Below are 15,818 nucleotides of genomic sequence, written 5' to 3' on the forward strand. Positions count from 1 at the left end.
CAGTATGAAAATTTCTCAGAAAAACTAAAAATAGAACTCTCGTATGATCCAGCAATCCCACTGCTGGGACTGTAAGTCCATTAAACCTCTTTTTCTTCCCAGTCTTGGGTATGTCTTTATCATCAGCATGAAAATGGAGTAATACACAGTATATCAAAGGTATATCTGTACGCCCATGTTTATTGCAGCACTATTCACAGCAGCAAAGATACAGAATCAATCTAAGTGTCCATCAACAAATGAATGAATAAAGAAAATGTGGTACATGTATACAATGAAATACTATTCTACCAAAAAGAAAGTATAAAGTGTTGTTTGCAGCAACATGGATAGAACTGAAGGCCATTATATTAAGTGAATTAAGCCGAGCACAGAAAGACAGTATCACATGTTCTCACTCAAATGTAGGAGCTAAAAGCATTGATAGCATGGAGGTTGAAAGTAGAATGATAGATACCAGACACTGGGAACTGTGGCCAAGATCAAGGGAGGAGATGAAGAGAGGTTTGTTAGTGGATACCAATGTACAATTAGACAGAAGGAATCAGTTCTAATGTTCCACAGTAGAGTGACTGTAGTTAATAATATATTGTGTATTTCAAAACAGCTGGAAGACTTGAAATGTTCCCAACACATAGAAGTGATATATACTCAAGGTGATGGATACTCTATATACTCTAACTTGATCATTACATTCTATGCATGTAACAAAATATCACATTGTTACATAAATACGTACAAATATTATGTATCAATGAAAAATACTTCAGAAATTATTTTTCTAATTATAAAAGTAATACAGGTATATTTTTGAAAAAATTCAGAATTCATAATGTTATAAAAAGAAAGTGAAAATCACCATTAATCCCACCACCTCAAAAAGTTAGTATTGTCAACATCTTTATTATATCCTTCCAGTTTTCTCCTTTCATACATGTATGTATATTCATATTTATAAAATATGTTCATACAAATGTGAGTACAGCATATATCATTTCATTTTCCATGTTAAGCATACAGTTGTATTAGTTTGTTCTCATGCTGCTGTGAAGAAATACCCAAGACTGGGTGATTTATAAAGAAAAGAGGTTTAATTGACTCACAGATCAGCATGGCTGGGGAGGCCTCAGGAAACTTATGACTGAAGGGGGAAGCAAACACATCCTTCCTCATATGGCAGCAGGAAGGAAAAGAATGAACAAAGAGGGAAAAGCCCCTTATAAAACCACCAGATCTTGTGAGAACTCTCATTATCACAAGAACAGCAGCATGGGGATAACCACCCCCACTATTCAGTTACCTCCCACGACATGTGGGGATTATGGGAATTATAATTCCAGATGAGATTTGGGTGGGGACACAGCCAAACCATATTAGCAGTCAAGGGTTACAGTGTATTGGCTAGATGGTATTTTACTGTATGGCTGCTTTATAACTTATATAACTAAATTCCTATTGTTACATATTTCCATTTTGCTCTATTATAGACAAACCTGTAACAAACATATGTATATTAGTTCACTTATTTTCTAATGATACATTTCTAGAAATAGGAAAAAAAGAGTCAAAAGAATTAACATATTGAACTTAGATATATTTAAATCTAGCATATCAATTAATGTCCAGTTTTTATTCCTTATATCAGTATGTGGATGTTCATTTTCTTCTACCCTTGTTAATTCTGGCTAAAAATGATTATCAAACTTTATCAATATGACAGGCAAAAACTACATACCCCCTATTTTTAAATTTGCATTTCTTTGGCTTACTAATAGCTAATCACCCTTTCATATACTTATTGGCTATTTTTAATTTTATTATACTCATTTCCTAATTTTCCATTGGCATTCACCTTTTCATCTATTACATATTTTTTAAGTATATTCTCCAGTTTAGCAATCACATGTGTGTGTTATTTGTTTGTTATACCAAGTTTTTAAAATGTGTACAACAGAGTCAATCATTCTCTTCCTTCCTGGTTTCTAACTTTATTCACAGAAAATGCTACTTAACTCTAATATTATAAAATTATTGAATTTTCTTCTAGTACATGTTTTCTTCTTACATTTGAATCCTTAATTCATCTGGAATTTACTTTATTGGAAGAAGTAAGTTAGTATGCAAATTTTCCCACAAAATATCAAGCCAATCATTTGTATTTTTCTCACTGATTTAAAATGCTGCCTTTAACATAAACTGACTTTTCAAATATATTTAGATATAATTCCTTTTTGTTTTCTTGACTTTATTTTTGTGTAAATAGCATGCTGATTTATTATTATAGTTTTGTATCTTATGTGTGAATGCATTGTATGGCAGGTGTTTTCATAATTTTTTTTTACTGTTTCTGATTATTTTCATATATGTTTTCTTCCAAATGAACTTTAGAATTAATTTTTCAAGCTTAAAACATTATTCTTTGTAATGTGTGTTCTATGGAAAAAGAAATCAATATTTTTATAATGTTTAATCTCTCTACATAGTACATCTCTCTTTTAGTTATTTTGATTCTTGATAGGGTTTAATAGTTGTCATATTAGTTCTATGTATTTCTTGTTAAGTTTATACTAAGGATTTGATGTTTTTGAGATGCCATGACTGAGATAATTTTTACAATAGTATTTTCTAAGTGGTTTGTGTAGACAAGAAAATTTTTTTTAATTACATTTATTTTGTAGTATTCTAAGTCACTTATTCTACTGTTCTAATCATTTTAGTTGATTTCCATTGGTTTTCATGATAGACATTAATTTGATCTGTGAATAATGATAGTTTTGCCACATATTTTCCAAAAATTATACCTCTTCCTATCTAATTGATTTGCTAGCACTTTCTGGGTTTTTGCCTTGTTTCTACATTTGGAGGAAAATTTTCTAGTGATTTAGTGATTCACCATTAAGTTTGATCCTACTTGTTATTTTTTATTCATAAATTTGTTTACATATAGACATACTGTGGTTGTAGACATAGATATATATGTAAATACTGTAATCGGATAATTATTTTTTTACTCATTTTTCCTTTGCAGCTCAGGAATGAATGTTGAAGTTTATGAAATACTTCTTTATCTAAAAGTATTGTTTCAAACTACTGAACCTTAATTAAAATATGGTGTTCGTGGATAAAGTGTACCCCTGAGAACCCCAAGTTGAAAAGCAGAGCTCAGTAATACACCTTTTATTTATTCAGTTGGATTCAGTATCTGCTAAACTATCCACATTTAAAACATACTCATTTCCCTTCTCATTTGCTACCTATTTAATTTCACTTTAATGGGTCCACTGAGTTTGTCTGAATGTGAAAGAGGGATAGTTCATTTATCATTAAATGATACTTTTTCTGAAAATTATTTATCTTCCCGTTCCTCAATATTTATCTCAAAATCATTTAAAAGAGCATTTTTATTATAGCCATCTTGTACCTTGATTCTGCCTCATTCCTATGAGAAACAAAAACAATACAGGGATACTTTGAGGATCTTTTGTCTGCCTCAAATAAGAAAATCCCTTCATAAATTAAAGTTTGCTAAATGATGAAAGATGCGTACATTAAAATTCAAAGGTTAAAAGTAGAAAATGTGTACATGAAGAAAAACATTCCAACACCTTGCACTGAATATAACTTTGTTTTGTATGTTGCACCTAAAGGCCTGATATAGAATGAAACTTCTGTTAGCTTTGTTTTGAATAGAGGATGATATCCTAAACATTAGTGATGCCGACACTGATTCAAACTCAACTGCTTTCTTCTTAGCTGTTGACCTGTTTCTTTCATTTAAATTAAAACTGAGCCTTTGAGTGTGAAATTTATACTGTGTTGTCTCACAGTCTGTGTCACACATTACCTTTATACTTGTCAAACATTGAAATTGTCATGACAACTCTGGGAAGCTATTACTATTATCACTATTATCCCCATTTCACAGCCAGGAAAACTAAAATGCAGACAGATTAAATAACTTGACCAAGAACATGTTACTAAGAGGGTCGTCCATCAGGTTTATGCCCAAATCTGATTGATTCCAAATCCAGTATCCTTTCCATTACACTTGCTGCCCTATTTATGCCCCTTCACCTATTTATATCCTAACTCACCTTCTCTTCCTCCCTTCTTGTGTCCCTTCCATGCAGACCCGTGACCAAGGTGTAGACTAAGAAGTGGAGTCATGCTTCACACGGCCATATCATGTTGGCAGCCATTCCTGGGTCTGGCTGTGGTGTTAATCTTCATGGGATCCACCATTGGCTGCCCCGCTCGCTGTGAGTGCTCTGCCCAGAACAAATCTGTTAGCTGTCACAGAAGGCGATTGATCGCCATCCCAGAGGGCATTCCCATCGAAACCAAAATCTTGGACCTCAGTAAAAACAGGCTAAAAAGCGTCAACCCTGAAGAATTCATATCATATCCTCTGCTGGAAGAGATTGACTTGAGTGACAACATCATTGCCAATGTGGAACCAGGAGCATTCAACAATCTCTTTAATCTGCGTTCCCTCCGCCTAAAAGGCAATCGTCTAAAGTTGGTCCCTTTGGGAGTATTCACGGGGCTGTCCAATCTCACTAAGCTTGACATTAGTGAGAATAAGATTGTCATTTTACTAGACTACATGTTCCAAGATCTACATAACCTGAAGTCTCTAGAAGTGGGGGACAATGATTTGGTTTATATATCACACAGGGCATTCAGTGGGCTTCTTAGCTTGGAGCAGCTCACCCTGGAGAAATGCAACTTAACAGCAGTACCAACAGAAGCCCTCTCCCACCTCCGCAGCCTCATCAGCCTGCATCTGAAGCATCTCAATATCAACAATATGCCTGTGTATGCCTTTAAAAGATTGTTCCACCTGAAACACCTAGAGATTGACTATTGGCCTTTACTGGATATGATGCCCGCCAATAGCCTCTACGGTCTCAACCTCACATCCCTTTCAATCACCAACACCAATCTGTCTACTGTACCCTTCCTTGCCTTTAAACACCTGGTATACCTGACTCACCTTAACCTCTCCTACAATCCCATCAGCACTATTGAAGCAGGCATGTTCTCTGACCTGATCCGCCTTCAGGAGCTTCATATAGTGGGGGCCCAGCTTCGCACCATTGAGCCTCACTCCTTCCAAGGGCTGCGCTTCCTACGCGTGCTCAATGTGTCTCAGAACCTGCTGGAAACTTTGGAAGAGAATGTCTTCTCCTCCCCTAGGGCTCTGGAGGTCTTGAGCATTAACAACAACCCTCTGGCCTGTGACTGCCGCCTTCTCTGGATCTTGCAGCGACAGCCCACCCTGCAGTTTGGTGGCCAGCAACCTATGTGTGCTGGCCCAGACACCATCCGTGAGAGGTCTTTCAAGGATTTCCATAGCACTGCCCTTTCTTTTTACTTTACCTGCAAAAAACCCAAAATCCGTGAAAAGAAGTTGCAGCATCTGCTAGTAGATGAAGGGCAGACAGTCCAGCTAGAATGCAGTGCGGATGGAGACCCGCAGCCTGTGATTTCCTGGGTGACACCCCGAAGGCGTTTCATCACCACCAAGTCCAATGGAAGAGCCACCGTGTTGGGTGATGGCACCTTGGAAATCCGCTTTGCCCAGGATCAAGACAGCGGGATGTATGTTTGCATCGCTAGCAATGCTGCTGGGAATGATACCTTCACAGCCTCCTTAACTGTGAAAGGATTCGCTTCAGATCGTTTTCTTTATGCGAACAGGACCCCTATGTACATGACCGACTCCAATGACACCATTTCCAATGGCACCAATGCCAATACTTTTTCCCTGGACCTTAAAACAATACTGGTGTCTACAGCTATGGGCTGCTTCACATTCCTGGGAGTGGTTTTATTTTGTTTTCTTCTCCTTTTTGTGTGGAGCCGAGGGAAAGGCAAGCACAAAAACAGCATTGACCTTGAGTATGTGCCCAGAAAAAACAATGGTGCTGTTGTGGAAGGGGAGGTAGCTGGACCCAGGAGGTTCAACATGAAAATGATTTGAAGGCCCGCCCCTCACATTACTGTCTCTTTGTCAATGTGGGTAATCAGTAAGACAGTATGGCACAGTAAATTACTAGATTAAGAGGCAGCCATGTGCAGCTGCCCCTGTATCAAAAGCAGGGTCTATGGAAGCAGGAGGACTTCCAATGGAGACTCTGCATCGAAAGGCAGGCAGGCAGGCATGTGTCAGAGCCCTTCACAGAGTGGGATACTAAGTGTTTGCGTTGCAAATATTGGCGTTCTGGGGATCTCAGTAATGAACCTGAATCTTTGGCTCACACTCACGGACAATTATTCAGCATTTTCTACCACTGCAAAAAACAAAAGAAAAAATAAAAAAGAACAACCTACAGTGTAGGATTTACATATTAAAAAGACACATTTGTCTAAAACATACTCTACAGAAAAATTTGTATCTATGATTATCATTTGTTAAAGCCTTGCATCATATCATACTGTTGGTTCAGTACCACAAAGAGATCAATATATTCTTTTCTTCCTTTTTTGAAACATATATGCTGTACATGTTTTAAAGCAATATGAATGAGAGGTTGTGCTTTTAGTTACTCACCACTATACATCCAAGTGTGATTTCACCTTCCGTTACCTACAGATGACCCTGAGACTAGATCCCTGGAGTTATGGGCGGAGGTATTTTGAGAGACGTGTTTGTCTGATGTAGGATGCCAAGAAACAGGACCCAAGGCAAAACTGCTCAACTCTGTTAACTTCTGTTACTATAAATAAAGGCATGTGCCTAGTTTTGATACAGAATGGAATATTTTTTATACTTGTAATATCACACTGGACCAGTTTACTGTAAACAAAGCCCTTGGTTTCTCCAGAAGGTGGTACACCACTAGATGTACCTGTAAAATGCAAGGTAGGTGTTAATAATGAAAATGATTCATTTAATCACTCCTTGATTTTACTTTCCACAGTCACTATTAGCGGGTTAATAGAAAATGGAAGAAGAGGTAATGGTTACAAATAACCATAGGATAATATTCACCAGTAGCTAAGATCAAGAATTCAGATGTTCAAAAGCTCTCTGAATAAGAAAGAGTTCTTCTCAGATGCCAACACAAACCAGGGTGATACATACATAACATGATGTTAATGCAAACAACGATTTGTTTAAAACATGATAGCTGCCTGTGTGCTAGATTGCTGCTAGTCAAGGGAACATCTAGCTACTGCCACTCTGATGTTCTCTACTTGAATACTGTACACACAATATTACCTTGAATAGACAACTTCAGGGTTTCTTCCTGCTTCCTTACCAATTAGATTTTGGTTTTTTATTTGAAAATTATCTTGTATAATACAGAGGAATTTGTCTTGTTTTCTAAGAACTGAGAAAAAACAAGGTGGATTAAAAAACATTTAGTGTTTTTTTTCTCCACTGAGGAAAAAGCAAGGTTATAGCCCTATAAATATGTCGAGTTGTGCTGATTTTTTTTCCTCTCTCTGACCCGAGAATACTTATCCAATTCAGTTTGTATTAATGACTGTTACTCAAAGTTAAACATCCCAGTTTTTAAAAACTGATGTCATGCCATGACCACCAGTCATCTGATTCAGAGCAGGCATAGTTTCATTTGGCTAAATGTTCAGTGAATGACTTTCAAAGCATATGGTTATGTGATCTGAGAAAGCATTGAATGTGGACTGTGTTCATGCAATGTCAAATATTTAATCAGCATAGAACTGATAGGAAATATCTATACTTCTCCTATTTCAAGAGGGATCTGAAAATAGGTCATGTTTTTAATAACATGTAAGCTGGAGTAGAAAGTCTCTGGGGTTTGCTTCTTGACATATTGGATTGGCGGGTTGACATTCAAAAGGCTGGCTTTTTTAGTTTGAAATTTGAAAATTTGAAATTTTGAAGAACTTTAATAAAATTAAATTGACCCCAATGAAAGTAGGATAAGCCCAGAAATTATTTCACCAGATAGCAACAGAGTTAAACCCATTTCTCCCCTAATAAAGGGTGGAATATATGATGAAAGATTGAAGAATTGCCTGTTCAAGCCATTTTTCATTTGACTTTTCTGATGATTATCATAGATCTTTTAGAATTTTATTTTCCATTTGTGCCAAATACCTTATATCAAACAATGCAAATCAAGCTCTGCTGCAAACTCTATCACAAATCCAACTTGTGTGCAAATGGAATGGGGTCTTTCAAATTTAAGAATGAACTGTTAGAGATTTCAAAAAAACTTCCAAAAGTTAATAGAAACTATTTTGCAGCATTGTGTGAAGTGTAGTATTCAACTAATTGTCATAAAAGAGAAACATTGAGCAATTAATAAGAGGGCTTTGTGATTTTCACTGCTCTTTTGTCAAAATAAAAGTTGGCCAAAAACAGCTGAGTGAAATGAAATTGGATTAAAATGTACCCATCCATGAAAAAGATTTAGTTAAAAGATTTTGTTATTATTCATTTTATTGGAAGAAAAGAGAATGGATTTTCTCAGCGGTCCCATACTCTGATCTATGGAATAATACTTATTTAAGATATTTCTAAGCATTCTTCCAAAAAAGTCCTGTTGACCAATCTATCAGGGAAATGCATTCTGTAACCACCTTTAGAGATTCAAAATCTATATGAGCGTAATAAATCCTCTGAAAAGTCCTGTAAACAGGAATCCTGTTTAATATTGTCTATCTTCAGGTTTCACTAATTTATATGAGCAGAAAGCACTTCTTTTCGTGCTATAACTGTTAACATTTTCAAAAACTAGAGCTCCATAGAACCCCGGTTGGTCTACTTCAGACTAGAGTAGTACTCTTCTGACGTATTCCTAAACCTAATGTTTCCAATAAGAGTAAAATTACTGTTTGAATTGGCCTCCGATCGACTACCAAAAAAATATTGACTGTGTCAGTGCTTAGATCATAAAAGTATATTGACCAGATATTTTCAGGGGAATTGGCTACTTTTTGCCTGAAGCATCCATCATAGCAATGGATTAATAGGTAATTGAATAGACATTTAATTTTCTACACTCTCACTATCTGAGCAGATCTTGGGTTCTTTTTGTGCGTGCAAAGCTCTGGTATCCATTGAGTGAAACGCTGGTGCTTTAGTACTCAGTTTCACAAAAGGATTCATGAATTTTCCCTCATGGCTTCTGATTACCTCTTTGTTATATCAACTAGACCATGGTAGAGCATAACAGCTCATACCAGCACAGGGGCCAACTACTCACTTAAATATGACATCTCTGAGTCATTTTCTTCCCAGAGGCTTTGTTTCAAAGTATCCCAGAAAGAAATACTGTTGTTGGACTCAGCATTTCACTCCAGTTGGTTTTCATTCCACTCTGGTTTTGCTCAACTTTCTCAGAAATTTTGCTTGTTACTGACAACTCCCTAGTAGGAAACACACATTCAGAAGTTGCCCTACAGTATTTAGGATGGATTCTTTTTTCATTATTCTGTCAAATATTCTGTGCTCCTCAGTTCTTACAGGAGTCCAGAAGTTGCAGTCTTCTGACTCTTTAAAAAAAAGATTATTTAAATGTCATTTGCATTGAGGCCTGACTTTTGTCACTTTACTCTGGTACAAACACATGTATTTTTATATCAGAGGAACAAAAGAGAGAATGTGATCTTGGAGAAATAAAATTGAGTAAAGTCCCATGTAAATTAACTTGTATTTCCAGGGTCTCTCTTCATCTCTGTGTCAAGACATTTGTTTTAACTTCAGGGGATGTACTCAGAAGCCATTCAACACTGAATATGTCTTGAGGGTTTCTAGGAAAGAAAAAAAGTTACATAATTTTCAGCTTAGAAGTCTAAGACCAAACATAAAGATATATCAAGACTTTAAAGAAGGTTGGAGGCAGACATTTGACCCATGTTAATCCTGTTTTCTTTCTTGCCAATTTTTGTAGTTATCTCCTACCTGAAGAAGAATCAGAGATCATGTTCTTTCTTGACTTTCACTGAAGTCCTTTTCATACCTTTTTTCTATGACCCAGTCACCTATATCTCACATGAGCTATCCCAAATGGATTCTGTGGCATCTGAATCTAATAACAAAACCTTTGGGACTAAAGGCATTCATTCTACTCAGCACTTAGGTAAAGACTTATTATCTCTATTAATATAATTAACATTCCCTGTTTGTTAGACTCATACATCATGTGCCTGGTTATTTCCATTGATTTTCCACCACTGGCTTTGGGAGCACCTTTTAATTCCTTTCAGCTAGAACCCTTGATGTTTTTCTGATTGAGGAGTTTGGGAATTATTCTGCCTTTGGGTATAGAAAGCTTTGAGGAATGAAATATTATTTGATTTGTTTGATTTTTGAATTTTCTATTTTAGTTAGGCAACAGAGGGTGTTTTCTGGTACTTTGGCAAACACTTGACATGAATCTCTCAGTGATGCTCCCCTTTTCACCTTCAAAAGCCATTCCCAAAAGAGCCTTCTCATTTACATTCCAGGTGGGAAAGGACAGCTTTACAACATAGGTGTACAGGATAAAATGATAGCTGATTGCTGTGCTCTTTAGCTCAATTAACCTAATAAACACTGGGTCCAGGGGCCATATGTCTAGGCTTGCAAGGTTTAGCCAAGTAAACAAGGTTTTAAATCAACAATTAATGACAGGTTTTTGACTCTGAAGTTGGTTTGCCTGTTTGGAGAACAGTATGTGTAACTGCATGTCTTCTCAAAAAATGGTAGGGACTAGAACTTCCTTATCTTATGTGAGATTTTTAACAAATGGTCTAGGATGAAATGTGTCCAACAACAACAAAATACATAATTAAGATGTTTGTAAAAGGTTTATTTTTCTAAAATAGGACTGGGGCTGATGTTACTCTTTCCAAATTTGGGAGTTTGATCAGGACAAGCTTGCATGTGCCCCAGACTGCCCTTTCTCAAGTTGACCAAGGTCTTTAATACCTCTTCTCCCTCCCTGACCCCCTTCTCCCTGGAGAACATCCTGAATAGGAAGGAGAAAAAGAGCAGGAACTAAAGTCCCCTGAGACAGCCCACAGAAGGAGAAAAGCTTTGGTATTCCCCCACATTCTTGCCTCCTTTCCTGATGCAGCAATTGAAATGATCCTTCACTCTCTGCCTACTTACCACTGTCACATCTCAGCTGCTGCCATCCTCATCAATGAACGCTCTCTCCAGGGATAAGTCTTCTTTCATTGGTAACTGAGATTCTTGGGTAATTGTTAAACTGGAAATTGCTTTTAAAAAAAAAAAAAACCCTCCAGCTATCTCACATAACACTTTAAAAGTTAAGACTTACCATTCACATAATCACAAGCTGACAGCAATCTGCAGGTTGAGTGATTCTGATTTTTTTTCCTCTCCCTTCCAGAAGCAGGTGGGTTGATATAATACCAGCCTTAAATAGAAAGCTCTATTTATAGCCTTAGCAGAATGAGAAAAGAGCTGGCATAATCAAGAGAGTACTTCACATTTTAAAGAAGACTTTACCTTTAATATGCAAAATAGTCATTAGAAGACAACAAAAATGCAAATTTATGTTTTACTAAATTGCTTAACTATATTCCAATAAAGTTCAAAAGATAACTGTCCATACTGAAGATGGGTCAGCCAAAGACTTTATGCCTGTTCTAAAAGGACCAAAAAAAAGCAGAAATTTGGTTGCCATGTTAACTTTATTTTGTTGCACACCTCCTATTCTAAATTGCTTTAATATCTTTACACTGTAATATATTGAGTAAAATCAACAATATAAGGTAAATAATAAACAGGAGATTAATTCAGACTTGCAAAAAAATTTTTTCATTCTTTACAATGTATGTCCAGCAGCAAACTGATGTATATACATATCTCTTGTGTGATAACAAGAGATTGGAATTGGCATGAACAAACTTTGCATAGAGGCTGTTTGGAAGAAAACATGCTGTTTTTCTCCCCAGTTATAAAATCAGGTATATCATAAAAACCTGAGTTGCTTCATGCACAAGGCAGTTGTTTTCAGGTTTTTTCCATATGGTGTAGAATACCCCAAATCATAATTAATTTCTATTGTTTATATATACATATATAAATATGTGGGGAAGGGTGGTTAGATTTTTTTGTGTTTAAATTATAACCATTTTAAAAGTTGATAAGCCTGAGCAGGAGAAAAAGAGACAGAATGTGTATCTGTGTTTTCCTTTAATGTCTTTTATCAAAATCCTATTTTGAGAATATCCCATGATTGAAAGTTAATAACCAAGAACCTAACAAAACTTTTCGTAAAAAATGCCTGAAAGATTTTGTTTTCAAAAAATTAATGCTAATGACAAAAGTATCTTGATTTAGGTTTGCATCTCTTTAGCTATTGGTTAATTGTTGTGGGCATGTTTTTTTTAACGTGTAAAAACAAATTTATTAACATGTAAAATAAGTTAAGAAAACATGTCTTCTTTTCAGATGAAAGGGCTTAAGCATCTGACATCTCAGTTAAATTCACTGAAGTATTAATAAGAAATGCAATATGAGATAATCGGAGTCATATAAAAATATTATTCAGAGAAGTAGGTTATATGAGTCTCACAGGGAACGTGAGGTATCACTGTATTAATTAGTAATCCCCAATACTGTCAGAGATGAAGCAGGTCCAGTGGAATCTCATTCAAATGCTAAGATGAGTGGAGACAACTCACAGAGGAATCAAAAGACAGGCTATCCAGTTACATAAAGTTACAAAGGGGTCATAGTTCAACCTGCTGGGCATCCAAATTTATGTAATATCAACCACACTCTAAAGATATTCTACTTTTGTGGAGTTAAATCCTGTATCACTTGCAAAAGTATCCCAAATTCATGTGACTTAATTACATAAGCAAGTAATGGGCATAACTTAAGGCATAAGATCTATTTGAGCAAGAACTGAAGGGTTCAGCAAGCCGTACATACAACACCACCATCTAGTTTTTCTTTCTGAGTTAGCCTTCACTCAGCCAAATGATTCAAAACATTGTGTCAAGTAGGAAGGCACAAAAAAAATAAAAAGAGAAACAACTTTAGTCTTCAAGCAAATTGAAAAAAGGGAAAGAGAAAATTGTCTAGTGTTAAAGAGGAAATGAATTGAAAATTTTTAAACTCCTCTTGGGCTGAGAGTGAAGGTGCCCTCTCTTTACCTTTTGTACTTGAGGGAATAGGCTTTGGAGAGATGTGTTCAGGCAGGTGTCATCATCTAGGGTATCATCTTTACTCCCTGTGGCTCATTAGATGGCTTCCAGTGAAGGAGTAGGAGGTAGAGAAGGAAGCAGAAAGCTGACAGTCATGGTACCTGAAAGTCACATTGTTAGAGAGCAAGGAAGTCTGGGATTCATCTCCAGGAAGCAATAAACACACAAATACTGAGACTGTTAGCAAGAAATCAGAAAAGGTCCCTTTGCTATTCTTTTCTTTCTTTTTTTTTTTTTTTTTTTTTTTTTTTCCATTGAGATGGAGTCTCACTCTGTTGACAGGCTGGAGTACAGTGGCACGATCTCGGCTCAATGCAACCTCCCCGTCCCGGGTTCAAGAGATTCTCCTGCCTCAGCCTCCCCAGTAGCTGGGATTACAGGCACCCACCACCACGCCCGGCTAATTTTTGTATTTTTTTAGTAGAGACAGGGTTTCACCATGTTGGCCAGGATGGTCTCGATCTCCTGACCTCGTGATCCGCCCACGTCAGCTTCCCAAAGTGCTGGGATTACAGACGTGAGTCACTGCACCCGGCCTGCTGCTATTTAATTGCAAAATGAAAAGCTTGCCCCTAGAGAGAGAATTTCTAGAAAATGTTCTGTTAATGCCAGAGCTACTCTGGTCAGAGTCACATCTCTAACAGTGGGCTTTTATTTTATGCTAGTAAATCAGTAAGACTAAAACAAAGGGCCGTTTCCCATAAGCATAGTTTTGAATGTGTTGGGTAGACATCTCGCCAATTAATATTAGGAGTTAGCTTGTCCAGTAAACTCACCAATCAGGGATAAGATGATCCCAATACTTCAGGACTTGTACTTAAACAATGGGAAGAAGATAATATAATGAAGTCGAAGCTAAACATACTTTTAACTCAGTGGCCTGGCTTCTAGCTGTGCACCTTAAAGACTTTCTGGTCATGTATTACTTCATAAATTTAGAAGTTCATCATAGTTCTGTGTTTCTATTTCTGTTTGGTTTATTCTTCCTTTCATTTTTCTCAGTCATGAGCATACTGCCCTTGCTAGATGGCTGTTAATGTTTTTGTGTTGTTTGATACAGTCGAAATAAAAATTAGGAGTTTCTACCTACTCCCTTCAAGGCAGATAAGCTTATTGTACAACCCTCTATTCTTTTCTTAATTACTTCATTATCAGACCTAAAACACAGGACATGAAGATTAATGTGGAATAAAGCCAAGTTAAGGAGAAAAGTGAGAAACCTGAGGGGAAATTTACCTACTATTTCTGCCACTGACTGGTGGAAAATCTGAAAACACTGGCTTCTAGGGCTTGTCACACTGGTGCCTTTCATCAACTCTTATAAATAACTAAATGCAAAAATTATGACCCTCTATCAAAAAAAAAAAGGATTGGGAAGGAGATCGCTTATTATAGCTATGCAGGTATTGTTTTATTCTATAACGCTGTCATTGGCAAATCAGGACATGTCAATAAATCTCTCAAAGTAGTATATGTATATTAATGGCAGAATGACACGTATATACATATCTATTACTAAGAACCATCTGGAGAAAAAAATAAGAAAATTTAAAAAATAAGAAAAAAAGATAAGGCAGGTGGAAAATATGTGGATTCTCCCTATTCTGTTTGTCTGCTAATAAAGATAACTAAGAACTCAACTGAATCACCACAGAGTCAGGGTCTCAGAAATGAAAACCCAAAGAGAGTCTCTACAAAACGAACAGACTGCTAGAGAGGATACCTCTTTGATTGAAATACCTAAATCTTTTATGTGATTGTGAAAGTTATATCTATAGTGAATAATTTTGTATTGTCACATTGGGAGATAAATTTGTTTACCAGATGCCCATCTAAGGCAGAAGTAACATTTATGTGAACCCTTTTCTAACTACAGCATCACTATTCATATTATTTCCAAGCACAAGAGATCAAGTATGCTAGTACCATAGCACAGAGGCAATTCACTACATCTAGTCTATTCCTTTAGCCATGGGCTATTAGCTGGATGTACAAAAGACTAATAGGTTACATCCATTCTATACATGCAGGGCTCTCATAAAAGTTAAACACTTCTTCAAACCTGCACACACAAATCCATACTGTGGCATCCAGAGTTTCTTTAAGCCTCACGCTGTATCAGTACAAACATCCTACAGGGAATTAATTCACTGAGCACAGAACAAATGTGTAATGCAAAGAGATTACCAAGTCACCTCCACCACCTTGATTTATATAAGCTCTTCTGTTTTAGCAACACCTGGAGAATCCAGTGGTCTGTGCTTCAGTGGTCTCAAGAGCTCTTCATGGCAGTTCTGTAAGAAAGTTGCTGGCTTTAACGCAGGGCTGGTTTCAATATAGGGCAGCTGTTTTCTGCTGTGAGTCTTCTGGGGGAAAAAGAATGGGTTCACGGAAACTGAAAGTAACTGAAAAATGTATCCTGGCTGGTGAGTGTAGGAAGAGTAGTTCATTGTTCTGGTGGTTGAATATATTTCACAAGAACATTTAATAAGAATTGGAGAACACAAGCATTTCAAATAAATGGCAATGATCATATGAGCATATAAGAATTTAATTGCAGAGGAAAATGGATGATTATGCATATCATACTGCCTCTAATATTGATCTTGAGTTGGTTTCTAAATTGATAAGTAAATACATTCTGTATTGAA

The 15,818-nt window shown here is 36.5% G+C and overlaps 1 protein-coding gene across 2 annotated transcripts in view; it reads left to right on the top strand.

The window, feature by feature from the left end:
- The window catches only part of LINGO2 (leucine rich repeat and Ig domain containing 2), a 322,133-nt gene extending 315,387 nt beyond the window's left edge, over nucleotides 1-6,746 (top strand). For both annotated transcript variants that reach the window (XM_009456427.5, XM_063787900.1), the window contains exon 2: nucleotides 4,131-6,746. In XM_009456427.5, the coding sequence (XP_009454702.1) occupies nucleotides 4,166-5,986 (1,821 nt within the window). In that variant the 5' untranslated portion in view covers nucleotides 4,131-4,165 and the 3' untranslated portion in view covers nucleotides 5,987-6,746. The remainder of the gene's footprint in view (nucleotides 1-4,130) is intronic.
- The last annotated feature ends 9,072 nt before the right edge of the window (nucleotides 6,747-15,818 follow it).

Source organism: Pan troglodytes, chromosome 11, assembly GCF_028858775.2.
Source record: "Pan troglodytes isolate AG18354 chromosome 11, NHGRI_mPanTro3-v2.0_pri, whole genome shotgun sequence".
Taxonomy (NCBI): domain Eukaryota; kingdom Metazoa; phylum Chordata; class Mammalia; order Primates; family Hominidae; genus Pan; species Pan troglodytes.